The 18146-nt window shown below is 36.9% G+C and overlaps 3 protein-coding genes across 3 annotated transcripts in view; 2 read left to right on the top strand and 1 right to left on the bottom strand.

Annotated features, from left to right (window-relative positions):
- Positions 1-18146, bottom strand: part of LOC134754416 (triosephosphate isomerase) — a 279469-nt gene that overhangs the window by 161365 nt on the left and 99958 nt on the right. The gene's annotated exons all lie outside the window — the stretch shown is intronic.
- LOC134754071 (uncharacterized) lies at positions 5215-9319 on the top strand. Its single transcript, XM_063690143.1, has 3 exons — positions 5215-5335; positions 5562-6880; positions 6967-9319. The coding sequence occupies exons 2-3, from the start codon at positions 5650-5652 to the stop codon at positions 6996-6998; spliced, it is 1263 nt and encodes a 420-aa protein (XP_063546213.1). The 5' UTR covers positions 5215-5335; positions 5562-5649; the 3' UTR covers positions 6999-9319.
- Positions 7534-11178, top strand: LOC134755094 (uncharacterized). The gene has a single exon (XM_063691571.1). It carries the CDS (start codon positions 7534-7536, stop codon positions 11176-11178), a length of 3645 nt encoding a protein of 1214 aa, XP_063547641.1.

Raw genomic sequence — 18146 nt, 5'->3', positions numbered from 1 at the left:
TAATGTAGACATTATAGAAAATTGTAGCTATAGTCAAGATCGATACGTTATTTCTCGGATAAAATAGGCCAAAGCTGAGTGTTATTACTGAAATAGGTGGCATTTTTGGATACCTAAGCAATGAAATTTTTACTCAGCACCAAGTTTTTGGGTCAAAATAAGTTCTCTTATAAGTAGATACATTACATTGGAAATGAGATGAAATTAAAAACGGTAAAGCACATAAGTATACCATCTTTATTTACCTTTAAGTAATGAAAATAAATTCCTTTCAAAACCTTTAACCTATGCAGCCTATGCTTATGATAGAGACTAAGGTCTTCTATTTTACTACCAAATAACTTCGATAACTATGATCTTAATTATCATATAATTAAGGAAACACACATACATCTGTATTTATATCAATATGTCAATTAACAGTAGAGATATGGTAAGCTATGTTTTATATATCAGAGATACTGATATGACAGTTCGATTGACATAATTATATGCAGTTTTCTAGAACGTTCTACGTTCACTATGGGAAATATTCGCGGGCGAGAACGTTTCCTATAGGTACTAGGTACTAACTAATACGGAGAACTTTCTCGAGAATAGCACATTGGTCAATCAGCCTGCTTCTGTAACAATTTGGTGTCAAAGCAAAGAGAATTAAGTGGACATAGAGTGCTAACTCCATACATCAGTTTTGTTACCAAAACGACTATAATTTTCGTAGTCGACATCTAGCGTCTAGTAGCGGAATTATCAGGACTGCTAATTATCAATCTAAAAAACTGCAACTGTTTCACGGGGCTAATATTCCCGTTTTAAGACGATAAATCCACGTATGCGGTCGCCGCGTACAAGCTTTGCGCCAAAAACCGCCGTTTGTATGTAAATGTTATTAAGAGGGCCGCTTCAAAATTTAATTGGGTACAAAATAGAATAATACATATATTGATATGATTTTGCTTCGTATATATTCTAGGTTTTTTTTTTTTTTTTTTTTATACCACGTCGGTGGCAATCAAGCATACGGCCCGCCTGATGGTAAGCAGTTACCGTAGCCTATGAACGCCTGCAACACCGGAGATATTACACGCGCGTTGCCGACCCTTTAAAAACCTGTACACTCCTTTTTTGAAGAACCCCATACTGTAGCCCCTCGGGAAAACCTCGGCAGGGAGCTCATTCCACAGCCGAAGCGTACGCGGGAGGAAATTCCTCTTAAACCGCACAGTACGCGACCATTTAGGTGCTAGGGTGTGAGGATGAACACCCTGCCGATGGCGAGCGGTGCGGTGATAGAAAGCGGCCGTTGGCATCATGTCAAACAATTCTTCAGAGCACAGCCCATTGTACAAGGTTATGTAATGTTTACGTTATTCACAGTTTTTTTATTAATATTTGACATTTGCCGTTCATGTTATGGTTTCAATAGTATATTGTCGTATAAACCAATTGAAGAACGGCGTTCAACTTTTTCAAATGCCAATATGCAAATAACGCTTTCATGCCTTAAATTAATAATCTGCAGATTATTTATTTTGTTAGCCATAAAATGAACGTAAGTTTTTACAGCTAACACGGTTATTTTAAGGTTTGTCTTCGTTGGTTCAACTACTTCTACTTATGTGCAAACTTGAACGAAAAAAATTACTATATCAACTTTTAGCTTTTATACCAATAAATAAACATTAATTCAGTTAAGTAGTTCATTTATCTATATCGTGACCAAAACTTGAACTTACAGTTTTATTGATTCATGTTTTAGGAAGTGATTCAAGTGCTGAAGTGATATATAAGATGACTTAGATGACAGTTTTATTTCATGAGTAACTATCGCGGTAACCGAAGACAATAATAGTTTTAATTAATTTAATATTTAGTCATATTGATGTATTTAAGCTATTTAAATCATTAGTTTCTATGAAAAACTGTCTTTTGAATACTAGAAGACCATTTTATTTTATCAATTTGTTATATGTTTATGCTGGAAGCTATCTTCTTATACCTACTATAATGCAGTATAGTAACATATTTAGAACACACTGTTCATCTTCTGGGCAAATTGGCCTATTTTGGAACTTATTAATTTTTATAACCATACTGAATAATATTTGCTTTGTTTCTGGTAGGTATTATAAGAATTTTGATTAGAAAACTATATACCTACCTACTGTTATCGCTCAGCTTTAACCTAAACTTCAATGTACCTACAAAAAATTAGGCCATTTGTTCGTTAATCTGTTAGCAATTTTTTAACCAGATAAGGGCTATTAGCAAAGTTTTTATGGATATGGCTACTCTAGCTGCAAAAATCATTAGCAGGAATGTACCTAAGCAGGAAAACATCGCAAAACCAAAACAAGAAATTTTCTAAAGATAATATTTTGTTTGAACATATGTAGCATGTTTGAAATGCCCTTACTACCTTTATAATTACATGTTATTATGTTTTACAATTCTGAGTGCGACGCCAGGTATTAATGTAAATCGTTTTTAGGGTTACGTACCCAAAGGGTAAAAACGTATTACTAAGACTCCGATGTCCGTCCATTTGTCTCTCTGTCTCCGTCTGTCACCAGGCTGTATCTCATGCACCGTGATAGCTAGACAGTTGAAATTTCACAGATGATGTATTTCTGTTGCCGCTATAACAACAAATTCTAAAAACGAAATAAAATAAATATTTAAGTGGGGCTCCCATACAACAAACGTGATTTTTTTTTACGTAATGGTACGGAATCCTTCGTGCGCGAGTCCGACTCGGACTTGGCCGGTTTTTTTTCCACCTACTTATCCATTCCATGTGTTCATTATTGTACGGTGCACAGACCTGTCATTTTTATGTTCTGGGGTTCGGTGTTATTGTTTTAAATTACCTACCTATTTGGTATTGATCATAAACGTGAATAAGTATATTAACATTAGTATGATTAGTGATATGAAGTGCACTCCCGTTGTAACATTGATAGTCACGAAAACAAGGGACTTACCGATATCACCGTGGGCGAACGAACGAACGAACGATATTACGCTAATATTGTCGCGAAGAACCGCGAGTATCAAGCAGTTGGTAAGTTGCACAACAAATAATTTATAGATTCTATATATCTTCAACCCTGCTTGCAACACTAACCTCTATATAGTCGATGGACATTAAAAAAAGAAGGTTAGTTCAAGAAGGAGGGAAAAACAATGTCAGACAAACAAATAGATAAAGTTGTGTTGAGTGAGTAATAAAATAAAAGAATAGATTACCAGCTGTGGTAAGTTTCCTATACAATTTCTATTCTCTAATGAACCGTAGAATAAAGCATATAACAAGTATTCAAGTCCGCACTGGACGGTTGTGGAACAGCAATATGTAGTACAAGCAAAGTCGAGTGTGATACTCATTGCAAGTCAAGTCAATATATCAAGTGAGGCAATATCAGGGCAGGTTGTAAGGGGTTGGAGGAGACCTGTGGGGACCTAAATGGTTCCAACCAAATATGACTCGAGTAAGGGTATGTTACACAAGCGATCAATGTAGTGATTGCACACCTTGCCATGACCCCGTGTTGTGGCAAGATTAGTTCCCCGTGATGTCAATAGCTCGTCTAGGCGAGGCTAGACCGTAGCCGTGCAGAAGCCACGGGTCGCTCGAGTCAGATTACAATGTTAATAAATGTTCACAAAGTATTATGTAAATATTGCAGTTCCAAAACCTAAATGCAGATACTTTATTCAATATCAATTGTTAGTCTTGTCGTCTATTACATCCTCATCAATAAACGCGGCGACAAGATTAATTGGTGGAGATGCCGGAGATATTTCACGTTTACTGTGTGGGAACAGAAAGAGTGGGAGCTGGATCCTTTTTCAGTTACCTTACCAGTAGTAATTGTGTTTGACTCCAAGTAACAATCAAGGTCTGGAGGCCCGTAGTGGCTCCATCAAGGTCTGGAGGCCCGTAGTGGCTCAAGGTCTGGAGGCCCGTAGTGGCTCCATCAAGGTCCGGAGGCCCGTAGTGGCTCCACAAGGGAGGCTCGTAGTAGCTCCACAAGGTTTAGTAGGATGTCATGTTGGCTCACCAAGAGCCGTAAAACAACGTGGCTCTGAACGACACAAAGGGCCTTATTTGGCTCTGTCAATATCTAGTAACAGCCATGTTGGTCCAACAAGGACTGTAAAACAACATCGCTCCAAATACCAACAAGGAGTCCTGTAGTGGTTCCACCAGGGAGGCCCGTAGTGGCTCCACAAGGGAGGCTCGTAGTAGCTCCACAAGGTTTAGTAGGATGTCATGTTGGCTCACCAAGAGCTGTAAAACAACGTGGCTCTGAACGCCATCAACAATCAACAAACAATCAACAAAGGTCTATACTATATTGACACTATGAAAGTAGTAGGGAGTCAATTTATCAAGTAATTCAAAGTTCAAGTTCCCACACAGCAGCGAGAAGTTGCCCAGATTGTTCCATACTTAAAGATATTATGTTTTTTAATTATTACTTTTAATTATATTTGAGGTTACAGTAATTTCACATATTTGTGGGTTACATTATTTCTACCATTCAGTGGTGCATATTTGATTGTTGCATAGTTCTTGTGTATCATATGAACCCTGAATAGGGTCAGCAAATACATATTATTAATTTAATTAAATGTTTAAGGTTTCTGAGATAATCATTTAAATAACAACAATAATTATGCAACAATTTACAATAATAATAAAAAGAAAACGAGATAATAAATACATACACAATGAATGTTTGTTTTAATATAATCTTATTTCGATATTATTGATTGAATTGTTTTGCGTTTCGATTCCACGTTCAAGCGTGTTGGAATGATATATGCCTCTCATTCGGACTGATTATTCAGTACAATGTCGATTGCGTCTATAAAAGTCTATCTCCCTTAATCGTAATCCTGAACGCATCCATTTCTGTATCAACCAAGGATGTAGTCGGATGTTAGGTCAATTCGACTGTCTACTATCGGTTTTATTTTCGGTCGAGTTGAATATATCATTACTCGTATTAATGCCTAGGATTTTTTTTCCTATACGTAAAAGTAAGTAAAATCTAAACTTTGATGTGTATGCGATGTCGATTGTCTTTAAGATACATTAATTCGTACTCCTAGATGCTCAATCGATTTTTTACGGTTGGAGTGGCGCATCACTATTGCCGCGTTTTTTGGTTGTCAAACTGAAATTTTTTCACTTTGACATTGACGGGACGGAATAAAACAAGGGCGAAGTTTCTATAAGGTACAAAGTTTGTGTTTGGTTGGTACAGAAAAGTGATTTTTACCAGAAAAACAGTGAATTGGATCAATAAAGGAAGCGTGAATTGTGGTAAGTAGTGTATTCATAAAAAAAACCCGCTGTGGGATGATAGTAGGAAGATTCTTCTTGATGTTGCCTTTTCATCAATGTTTGAAACTATATAGTAGAAGTTTTTGTCTGTTATTTCATACCTGAACTATAAGAGTGAGACATTCAGTGAAACAATAATACTTTGTTTAAACAACGTAATAGTTACTGTTATCACGATATCAACCAAGTTGTGTGTTATTTTCAGGCAATTGAACTTATTGCAGTTTTCATTAAAAAAAAACGGGCAGGATCTTCACTCAATTAAAGACGTAATACATAAATCAACTGCAAAAATGGACGAAGCATTGCAGGCGCGTGTAAAAGTCAGACATCGTAGAGTAAAGGAATTGACAGCGAATGCTGCAGCTGTACTTGAGGGAGGAGAAGTGCAGTTGATGGACTTGCTGCAGATGCGTACCCAGTTAAGGCGGTCTATTGATGCGTTAGAGAAGGAGACTCTCAACTTTATGCAGCATTGTGGCAATACTGGTAGCATGTCGGAAGAGTATATGGCGGATCAAATAATAGCGGAAGATGTCCTATCTCGACTAGACACTTATACCGAGTTAAATGTTAATAGTGAAAAAGGAACAAACCCTGGCCAAGTTGCAAGGCTACCGAAACTAGAACTCCAAAAATTTAGTGGAGATTTCCTGAAATTTACTGAGTTTTGGGATCATTTTGAGGCTAGTGTCGGGACAAGAAACCTAAAAAATGTGGATAAACTTTCTTATTTGCTTGCTTCGCTACAAGGAGCTGCGTTAGGAACGGTAGAAGGAATTTCCATTACAAATGAAAACTATGAAGTAGCGGTCAGCATGCTGAAAGAAAGGTATGGGAGTAAAGAGAAGGTTATTGATGCTCATTATAAAGCCCTAATGAATATAAGAAAGAGTAACAATGACGCTACTAGTTGCAGACAAACAATAAATGCCCTCGAGAGACACTTACGTGTGTTACACAATCTGGGGGAGGATACCAACAGTAGTCACCTTCGTGTTCTAATGACTGATAAATTTCCTGAAAATGTTATTTACCAAGTACACCTATTGTCTCCTGAAGATCAAAGCATTGAAAAGCTGCGTATGGGTCTGGAACAAGTAATTACAGCAATGGAACGTTCAGGTCAGAATAACCAATCTGGAAGTTGTGTAACATCAAGCTCAACTCCATCACTTCCATCTACCTCAACAGCTTCATTGACAGGATTGGCAAAGGCGGGATCAAAAAGAAAGTATATCTCATATCAACAGAAGAAGGGCGGTCAGCCGTCTAAAAAAATCCGAAAGAATTGCATTTTTTGTGAAGGAACCCATTATAGTAACGAATGTCGGAAAGTGGCGAATCTAAAAGGAAGAAAGGAGAAACTAAAGGATAGATGCTACAAATGTTTTAAGCGAGGACACAACGCTTCAAGCTGCAGATTGAAGAAGAATTGTTACTTCTGTAAAGGTGATCACAATAGTGCCTTGTGCCCGAAGCAATTTAAAAAGACTAAGCCTGAATTTAAAGATACCGAAAAGGGTGAGACACCACATATTAATAGTGCTGTCATAGCAGAGACTGACACTTTAAATTCTACTACTAAAGAAAACTCATCATTTTTACAGATGGCAGTGGCGACAATCCACAACAAGAATAAGCATCTACCTTGCAGGCTGATTTTAGATGGTGGATCACAACGTAGTTACATTACCTCAGCAATAGCAAACAAATTAAAAATTATTCCAGATGGAGAAGATTTTCTCACGATGTACACTTTTTCGTCAACTTCACCGAAAACTATATGTAGCCCATCAGCTGAAATCAAAATTAAAACAAAAAGAGACATCATTAAGGAATTAAGAATCAACATAGTTCCTCATATAACAAGAGGAATTCCTATTGTAAAGATTAATATAGAAAAGCCAATAGATTTTCTAGCAGATGATGACACCAGGGGGGAAAATGTTGATTTACTAATAGGTAATGACTATTATTTTTCGCTTATTCGAAACGAGCGCATTGAAAAGGAAAACATGATTCTTGTAGATACAGATTTTGGTTGGATTGTATCTGGGAATGGCGAACAAAACAAAGAATATAATACTTTATCAGTCATTACATACTATTGTCAGTGCCACAATACCGATTGTACATACTTCAATGAACCTGATCTACCGCTAAGAAGTATTGACATGAAATTCCTTTGGAGTTTAGAAAGCATTGGTATAACAGATTCTCCCAAAACTACCAGAGAAGAAGAAGCTGTTAAATATTTTAATGAAACTGTACATTATAACAATGGCAGATATGAGGTCAAGTGGCCATGGATCCAATACCCGCCTGATTTACCAACCAATTATGGTTTAGCCTATGGCAGGTTAAAAGGTTTACTGCGGAGATCTGACGAGAGTACGCTCAGCGAGTATGACCGAATTATAAAGGAACAATTGGATGCAAAAATCATCGAAGAAATAGAACCTAAAACAGTACCTATCTATCAAGTAAGTCCTCCGGTACACTATTTGCCACATCATATAGTGAGACAAGAAGGAAAGAACGGGCGGATCGTTTATGATGGTTCAGCAAAAATAAAGGAAGGTAATAGTTTAAATGAATGCATGTACCGAGGTCCTTCGTTATTAGAAGATCTTACTGCGCTATTGATTAAATTTAGAACCGGCAAAGTAGGAATTACTGCAGATGTTGAAAAGGCGTTCCTACAAATTGGCCTCCAAAATGAAGACAGAGACGTGACGAGATTTCTCTGGGTTAAGGACCCTAGTAAAGAACTAACGGATGATAACATACGCCATTTCCGATTTTGTAGAATCCCGTTTGGGATAATTTCTAGTCCATTCTTGCTAACAGCATCAATTCGATACCATATATCCAAAACAAATGAAGCACTACTCACAAAAATAGCAGACAAGTGCTATGTTGATAATTTAGTGACATCTGTTGAATCCCTAGATGAAGCTTTACGCTTGTATGATGAAACTAGGACAGTATTTAATGAGCTTTCAATGAATATAAGAGACTGGGTGTCAAATGATAGTAAATTTATGGAGAAGATCCCTAAGAACCAGTCTGGAAATCAGTCAGGAAAAATGAAAATTCTGGGTCTAATTTGGAACCTACAAGATGACACTTTACAACTGAAAATGGAAGATAAGGCGCTTGAGACTCAAGCCAATGATGAACTAAACAAAAAGGATATCCTTAGAACTCTTGCTCGTGTCTATGATCCATGTGGGTTTGCGTCACCTCTTATTCTACCAGCTAAATTACTGTTTCAAGACTTGTGCATCCAGAAATTTAAATGGGACTCACCCTTACCAATGAATATAGTTCAAAAATGGAAGTCCATTGTAGACAAATTAAAGACAGCAAAAGATATAAAGATCCCTAGATATGTGGCTGAAGACATGCCGGTAGGTGCAAAACAATATGAACTTCATGTCTTTACCGATGCTTCCAAGTTCGCCTACTCAGCTGTTGCGTATTTACGCACTCATTGTAGAGGGACTATTAAGACTGCGTTCTTAATGTCAAAATCGCGCGTGACACCTGTAGAAGACAAAGAAAACTTGAAGATTCCCCGTCTGGAATTACTGGGCTATTTGATAGGAAGCAGGTTGCTTAAGTACTTGAAGGATAACCTGAATCTGACAATTAATAAGCAGTATTTATGGACGGACAGCCAAGTCGTGCTTTACTGGCTTAGAACTAACAACTTACTGCCACCCTTCGTAAAAAGACGCATAGATGAAATAAATCAACTAAGGGATGTCGAGTTCTGTTACATACACACTAACGAAAATCCAGCCGATTTAGGGACACGCCCGGAGCTATGGGAAGAAAAGCAAGCCTCTTGGTTTACAGGGCCACCTTTCCTCGTAAAAGATTCAAAATTCTGGCCAAGTAACAGGTACTTAGAACAAAATACTCTTCTTTCGGCCGGGGAGGCTCTGGACAGTATAGATGGTCCAGAAATGGTACTGAAAGGGTATGAAGTAGAACCACCTGCCTACCTTACGGGAGAAATTCAGGAAGTAGATGCCAGAAGTGAGACAGAAGTTATTAATGATACTGAGACTGAAATCGGTATTACAGAAATCTTGGAAGTACAAAAGAAACATTTCCCTGATGAGATAAACGGGAAAAAGACAGCGTTAATGAGAAGCCTTGATCTGTTCCTAGATGTGGATGGAATCTTGCGGTGTGGTGGACGTATGAAACATACGAATTGGTCTTATGATAAGAAGCATCCAATACTTATTCCAAAAAACTCCGAGTTTACCAACAGGGTTATACAAGAAGTACACGAAAAGAACTACCATGTAGGCCCACCTCATACTTTGAATATTATTCGAGAGCACTATTGGATTCCGCAAGGTAAAGCTCAAGTAATGAAGGTCATAAAAAAGTGTAAGAAATGTTTGAAGCAAGGTGGAGGACCCTACAAATTGCCCCAAACTGCAGCATTGCCTCCCGAGCGAGTAAACTACAGCCCTCCCTTTACGTTTACTGGGGTTGATTACTTCGGCCCAATGTATGTTAGCACCACAAATGGAAACCAAGAAAAAAGATGGGTCTGCCTTTTCACCTGTCTAGCAGTTCGTGCGATACATTTAGAACTAGTGAAAGATTTAACAGCAGAGGAGTGTCTACTTGCAGTAAGACGATTGGTGGCAGCTAGAGGCTCACCAAATACAATTATATCAGACAACGCTTTGCAATTTAAGCTAACTTCCGAAATACTAATTAACTCTTACTGTACAGAAAATAAAATAAAATGGAAATTCATTCCGCAGCTAGCCCCGTGGCACGGTGGTTTTTATGAGCGGCTAGTTGGAATTGTAAAACACTGTCTTAAAAGGACTCTGGATAAGCATTTATTGAATGACAGCCAATTAGTCACTATTATCAAAGAAGTCGAATCAGTGGTCAACACAAGACCTTTGACCAACGTAGGTGCTGATATGGAGTATGTCTTGAAACCTGCAGATTTCTTGACTCTAGGGAAATGTTTGGAGCTGACTGCTTCAAGTAATGTTACAGGTGTTGATGGGACTGTTACAAAAATGGATCTTATTCAAGGATGGAAACGAGGCCAGACAATCTTAGCAGAATTTAAGAAAATGTTTCAAGAACGATATCTGCCTAGCCTGCGTGAGAAACATCGGGGATCCATAAAACAACCACGAGTAACTTCAGACCGAACTCCTCAGCTCGGAGACATAGTACAGATAAAAGAGGAACTGAAAAATAGGAATGCCTGGAAAGTTGGAAAGATAACTTCATTGATAAAAGGTCAGGATGGACAGTGCCGTGTAGCAAAAGTGAAAGTGGGTAATACAGAATTCACCAGGTCAGTCGGTCATCTTTACCCACTAGAAGTTGACAACTACACTGAAGACACCCAAACTCCTGAGATCTTAAATCCGGTTATTCCAGTTCCATTGGATCCAACTACAAACAATGACCAAGTTGAGATCAACAGTTTGCCAATACCAATACCAATCGACATTAACCCACAACAAAGCTCCGAGTACCCAAAACAACATCCGGGAGATGTGGCTGATCCGGCCAACAAAGAAGTGACTGATCCGGCAGAGGAAGAGGTAGCCAATTCAGCCAATGAAGAGGTACCTTATCCAGTCGACGAATGTGTGTCAGTACCCGAGGACATAGTTATGTCTGAACCAACCGCACAAGATACGTCCAACATGGGGGACGACACTGTCCGTAGGACAACGCCAGCGAGACAAGCAGCCATTCGAGCGAGAGAAAAAATCACCGAATGGACGCGCAACCTAATAATCCTGCTGCAGTAGACTCTCTGTTGTTCGGGAGTGTCGCGAAGAACCGCGAGTATCAAGCAGTTGGTAAGTTGCACAACAAATAATTTATAGATTCTATATATCTTCAACCCTGCTTGCAACACTAACCTCTATATAGTCGATGGACATTAAAAAAAGAAGGTTAGTTCAAGAAGGAGGGAAAAACAATGTCAGACAAACAAATAGATAAAGTTGTGTTGAGTGAGTAATAAAATAAAAGAATAGATTACCAGCTGTGGTAAGTTTCCTATACAATTTCTATTCTCTAATGAACCGTAGAATAAAGCATATAACAAGTATTCAAGTCCGCACTGGACGGTTGTGGAACAGCAATATGTAGTACAAGCAAAGTCGAGTGTGATACTCATTGCAAGTCAAGTCAATATATCAAGTGAGGCAATATCAGGGCAGGTTGTAAGGGGTTGGAGGAGACCTGTGGGGACCTAAATGGTTCCAACCAAATATGACTCGAGTAAGGGTATGTTACACAAGCGATCAATGTAGTGATTGCACACCTTGCCATGACCCCGTGTTGTGGCAAGATTAGTTCCCCGTGATGTCAATAGCTCGTCTAGGCGAGGCTAGACCGTAGCCGTGCAGAAGCCACGGGTCGCTCGAGTCAGATTACAATGTTAATAAATGTTCACAAAGTATTATGTAAATATTGCAGTTCCAAAACCTAAATGCAGATACTTTATTCAATATCAATTGTTAGTCTTGTCGTCTATTACATCCTCATCAATAAACGCGGCGACAAATATTATTAGTTCACAATCTGTCAAATGGTATGGGTTTCCATGACAACACACTAATAATATTAGCCTAATATTGTTCGAGAAATGGGCCCCATATCGCAACTGCGACACAAAATTATAAAAATACATTTTTCTTAAATGTAATTTTCGTAAAATCTATTTATTATTTCATTTCACAACTGCATTTCTTAAAACACACGAATCAAATTACAAGCATATTGCTTCCAAAATTCCTTGAAATACATGTGCATATTATCAATACAATAATTATATCAACGAAATGTGTATAACTGGACGAACAGCGCCGTTACATGTTTCCTTTCAAATTTCGATCTTAAGTAAGGGCCAAACAATAATAAGTAAGGCTTTGATTTTGGAATTAATTTGATTTCTGTGCTGACTGACATCGTACCTTGTCACAGTGATAAGAAACGAAGTGGCACAGAAATTGAAACGTCCATTACAACTTACAAAAAAGTTTTTTTTAACCCGCAATCGAATCTGTTTATTTATATTTGCGATGTATGTGTAATCTTCATATAAATCATATATATCATTTTAATTCTAAAAAAATCTATGGGAGGATTAGTCTTTGACTTTCGTAAGCGTTGAAGAGTAGCTTTGGCCCCACCCGAATGTTGCCTCAGCTGCTCGTATGTTTGGGCATAATGAATGATACAAAATGACCTATTTGGAAAATTTTATTTAAAACGAAATTTATTCATAGGGGCTAAAGTTGCTCTCCACACCAACAGATTCAAGTACCAATGTGCAAGTTGTAGAAAGTTTTCAAAAAGTTGTAAAAGTACTCGGAAATTTCGGCATATTTCACAGAAATGGAACACTCCGTCCCTCATAAAACTATGCGAAGATTCCGATTTCTTTTTCCATGTGGAAATTTCGCAATTTTTTGCAATGCTGCACTGGAATGATGCAATGGCACATCAGTAGATTCAAGATACAATTTGGTAATACATTAACTGCATTTTTCCTTAGATCAACGTAAGGCCAAGCGCGAACTACTTTGCGCGCTGTTATGCATATTTTTGTCGTATATGCGCACACTGACATATAAACACATGCCTATTACCTAGACAAAAAATCGTAGTGCGCGCTTGACCTCAGGTGCCTATGAAAGTGTCGTTAAATGCGACATTGCGATAATTTTATTTATAATCAATTTATTTACATAAAAAAATAATCTATTAAGATCATTACCTATTCAAATACATGGTTCGGATTTTAACCAATTGGAAATATATTTTTTTATCAAATAATTAATGTCAAAATCAGGTATTTATAAAAACATAACAGATATAATATTATAAATTAATAATACTAGGTGTCTAACCTATTTGTTCATTTGTTACCTAATTATAGCGATAGAATTTTTATAGACATTCAGACAGTAGAAGTAAGCATAGTAGTACCTAGCCTTAAGCACTGATATTTCTGTAATAACCAGTTTATTTGTGTAATTATTCACATGAAATCAGCGTAAAACATAATCTATACAGTCGCCATCAGATATATCGGAGCGGCCGAGGTGCTCAAAAATATCTGAACAAGCACTCTAACGCCTTGACAATACAGGCGTGTTCAGATATTTGTGAGCACCTCGGCCGCGCCGATATATCTGATGGCGACTGTAGATTTACTCGTCTATATCAATATTTCCCATAGTACTGGCATCTAAACTTTCTTTTTATTCGCAAAATGGTATTCTGAGCTATATTGTCCGTATATAATGTATAAATAAAATTATATGTATCATAAAACAAATATAATGAGGTACATATTTGTTACAGCCCCAATAACTAAAATTAAGGTAAATTTTACGTGCATACTTTTATCTCCATTGCATTTATGGACCTTAGAGAAGAGCTCAGTGACATTTAAAAATAGAATCAATAAAACAAGGCGCGGTGATACTTTTGCATAAAAAGTTCTCATAATTCCATAAACGGTTGGAATCCCCAGCCGACTCGACTCGACCCGCCCATTTCATTCTCAGTTTTCCTTCAATCCAAACGTGCACACTTCTCTGTCATTCAAATAGCCTGATCTCAATATTCACAAATGTTCTCTAGCCTACTTTATCTTACATTATTCCATGGGTTACAAATGTTCCGCAAAACAAATATTACATTTAAATTTGAGTCGGAGCACAAGGTACTTATATTAAGAGTTGTTAGACAACATCAAATTATAATTATTTAAAATACATGTATACAAATCAGAACCAGTCTTCATCGTCTTCCATTAAGCTATCAATATCAATGACAAGCTCGTTTTTAGAATAAGCAAATAACAAGTATTTGCTTTTTAGAATATCGTGCGAGTTGGCTTCGAAAATAACCTAATTTAAGAGCCCTTGTAGCTTATTTTTTGTTGAAGCTGTATTATAGAATCATCATAGAAACCTCAAGCGAGAGTAGATGAATGAAACTTATTAATACCGCTTTACAGCTACGCACTGATTACACTACATGTGGTAATGTATCAATTCCGTCTGCAGAAAATATAATTAAATAAATAAATATAATATAAATATTATATAACATTTTCATACAAATTTACTAAGCCCCACGGTGAGCTCATGAAGGCTTGTGTTGTGGGTACGCAGACAACGATATATATATAAATACTTAAATATGTACATAGAAAACAACCATGACTCAGGAACTAGTTTGTATGACAAACTACGGTAAGGACGACGGTAAGAAACGTATTATGTATATACCTATATACGTTATATTACCCCATTACTGCGTTCTGTGATTTGTCAAGATGCCTGTTGCACGACTATCTTAAAAACAGTACATTACGATACAAACGCGAAAAGTAAATAGGAAATCGACATCGAGTGGCGATAAATTAAAACACGACCGAAGGGAGTGTTTTAAATCGAGACGAGTTGCGAATTACCTATTTGGACGTATATTAGTACAACGTTTTACAGTACATACCTATGGCCCTTTCAATTTTCGACATAGACACGTAAAGTGCTAATTACCCCACTAGTGCGGTAAAGTAGTACCATATGTACTGTAAAGATATATTTCTATAGTTTATACGCGTCTCTACCCTTTGAACATAGATGAATAGGACGTGTCGATTAGGTTGTTTCTAACCTACGGGATCTCGGTCAATGTCCAGAGAATAGAAACACGTTGTATACCAACCAACAGTGACCGAAAGTTTTAATTGTTTTGTGTTATTATTAAACACTCGATATATAAAGCCTGACCAGAAATATATGATCATTGTCAAGAGGGCGCTGTTATTATCATGTATAGAGTGACAAGTTCAGTATAGTATGAAAAAATTAGTTCCAGTGAAATTACGCAACATGGCGCGTGATCATATATTCCTGGTCAGGCTTTACATAGTCTAGCCATAAATTCCGTTATAACGTTTATTACACATGACAACTATAAATTAAGTTATTGAAACAAATGTTATATATATCAAAGGGACAAACTAATGACGAATTAAAAAAAAACATAATGATTATTAGATTTTATTATCTCTTGCGTATTTACGTGGTTTTTAATGAAGCAGCGAAGTGGCTCAAAAATACGCACGTCTTTTTCACCACCTTCTTCGGGAATTTCGACCCCATAGCTTTATTTTTTTTCTGTAACAAACTATTTTTTATGTATCGCGTAGAGCAGGTCTTGTTCTCTAAGATACATTTCCTAGGCTCCTAGAAACCCGATGTTGCCGGGCTGAAAAGTGGTGCCGTTACCCCCACCAGCCCTTTGAATTTCCCCCTTACAATTCTCATACATTGGCTATCAAAAAAATCCCACTTATGTAGGGTAGGGTAACGTCCTTTAAATTGATAATAATATTCAATAGTTCAATTAGGCTAAGAGCTAGACTCAAACTAGTCCAATTTGTGCAAAAGGTGGGATTTTTTCGATAGCCAAAATTCAAAGGGCTGGTGGGGGTAACGGCACCACTTTTCTGCCCGGCAACATCGGGTTTCTAGGAGCCTAGGAACCCCACTATAAGGATCAGAAGTCAAACTGCGGTGCGCTATTTTTGCAAACGAACATCTCCTTGGAGCCTGCTCTAACAAGAATGTCATATTTCCGCAAAAAATGGTGCGTAAATTATGCCCTCTTCGCTTGCTCCTTAAAAGGCATGTATTAAGGTGAGGGCTGGCAACATGGAATAATTATTAGGCATTTTTTATTCGTTATTTAGTATATAAAACTTTATTAAATAACTTTAAAATCTATAGAGGCAATTAACAGAATTTATGGCTAGACTAGGTAAATCAATAACTATTTAGGTAAATAAATAAGAATTTCCTTTCCTTTATACAATAGCTGCAAGTAACGTTTGTTTATAATTGATACATGATACGATGAATTTTCATTTTACCATAGCATTTAAAACAAAGTTACAAGTATTTTATTGTTACTACAAACAAAACTATACAATTATCTAGATAATAAAGTAAATATTCATTAAAGCATGCCCTTGGTCATTTTTTTGAGCAAGCTAAATCAGAGGGTAACGCAAGTCTCTTCTCTATATTTGATTGTCATGGCATCTGGTAGGTACTTAATAATGTAGGTACATATACTGCCGTGGTAACAGACGTTCAGAGTTTAAAGGATTTGCCGGACTGGATGCGTTCTGCGGGCAGCGGTCAGGTCAAACTTCAACTTCAAAGGTTGCTGTCAATGTTGTTCATACATAATGCGAGTTTGACCTGACTGCTGACCGCAGAACGCATCCAGTGTGGCAAATCTTATTGTTTTTTTTATTTAACAATAAGCATGTGTATTTAGATGTAAATCCAGTGTTTCTCAAATCTCAAATCCAATCTCAAAATTAGAGGAAGACTATTAATAAGTCTTTTTTAACTATTATTTGGCTTACAAAGCTTCAGTCGGTGTGGATTAATGTTAAAAATATATATTAAAAATTGTAGTACCAAATCGAAGGCCAAGATATGAACTGATGCCTATTGACTACATAGACGGTACATAAAGTATTGCTTACTCTCCTTTGTTTACGCTTAATGAAATAAGAACGCTATAAAAACGAATAAAATCCCCTAAAAACTAACAAACCCTTCTTTGTTGACCATTTAGTAGACTTCATCTCATTGATTAAGGCTTATGTTCGACGGTACCTCAGTGAGCAATATAAAGATAAGAACCCGACACACAACCTCCTTAAAAGATATAATCATATAACCACCACTAAATTTAATATTCAAAGCATTCAATATATTTATACATTTAAAATATATTTCAAATCACATCAACAGAGATCCTTACTACATATATCAAAATAATTTTTGGTCATTAAATAGACCATGTCAAACTCAAAGAAAATTTATAATCTATAAGCATTGCATCATTTTAAATGTAGTTGGTGTATTGAACTATACCTACAGAATTTAACAAAAATAGTCGGGATCCGTCTAAGGGAATATTCGGTATCGTGTTCTGATTAGTAAAATGTAGACGAAAAATATTTGACGAAACAAATATATTTTCTATAGAACAAAGGCCAAAAAATTTTGGTTTTTTTTTTTTACCTTTTCCTAAACAGAACACGATACCGAATATGCACTTAAACGGATCCCCAATATTTTTGTCACAACCTACCTGTATATACGAGTATATAGGAAATCATTGTCAGTAATAATAACAATAGAATGATCCTGGATACCGGCACACCCTTCTATTGTTATGGCAACATTGACCGAGTACCAGCGAGGAGTCGGTCGCCAATCTCATAAACAAAGCACGTCGTGTTTGAAGCAGTGGGTGGAATTATTTTGCTGATACCTATATACAATATTTTCTATATCTTAAGCTTAGAATAAACTTAAAAGTGAATAAAAATACTGCCTTGGGTGAGAGACTTGAACTCACGGCCTCTGGATCGATACTCCAGCGCTCTGCCAACTGAGCCACCAACACCTCATCCATAGTCAGCAAATCTTCCCAATATATGGGCCTAGGGGACCCTAACGACATCTACCGTAAGAGCGTTACACTTCTTAAATTACTTAAATTTTCCACTTTTAAATTTATTCTACTCTTAATAGCATCGTTCGCAGACGTTTCTGTTTGTTAAAAATTAATCTTCTATATCATATTTTTACTACCAATTGGTGGCAATGACAACGGACTGTCGTAAAACGCATACGTTTACTGCTGAGGCTTTTGTTAT

The sequence above is a fragment of the Cydia strobilella genome, chromosome Z (assembly GCF_947568885.1).
Source record: "Cydia strobilella chromosome Z, ilCydStro3.1, whole genome shotgun sequence".
NCBI classification, from domain to species: domain Eukaryota; kingdom Metazoa; phylum Arthropoda; class Insecta; order Lepidoptera; family Tortricidae; genus Cydia; species Cydia strobilella.
The sequence above is the reverse complement of the archived record's forward strand: the minus strand, read 5'-3'. Positions and strand labels throughout refer to the sequence as shown.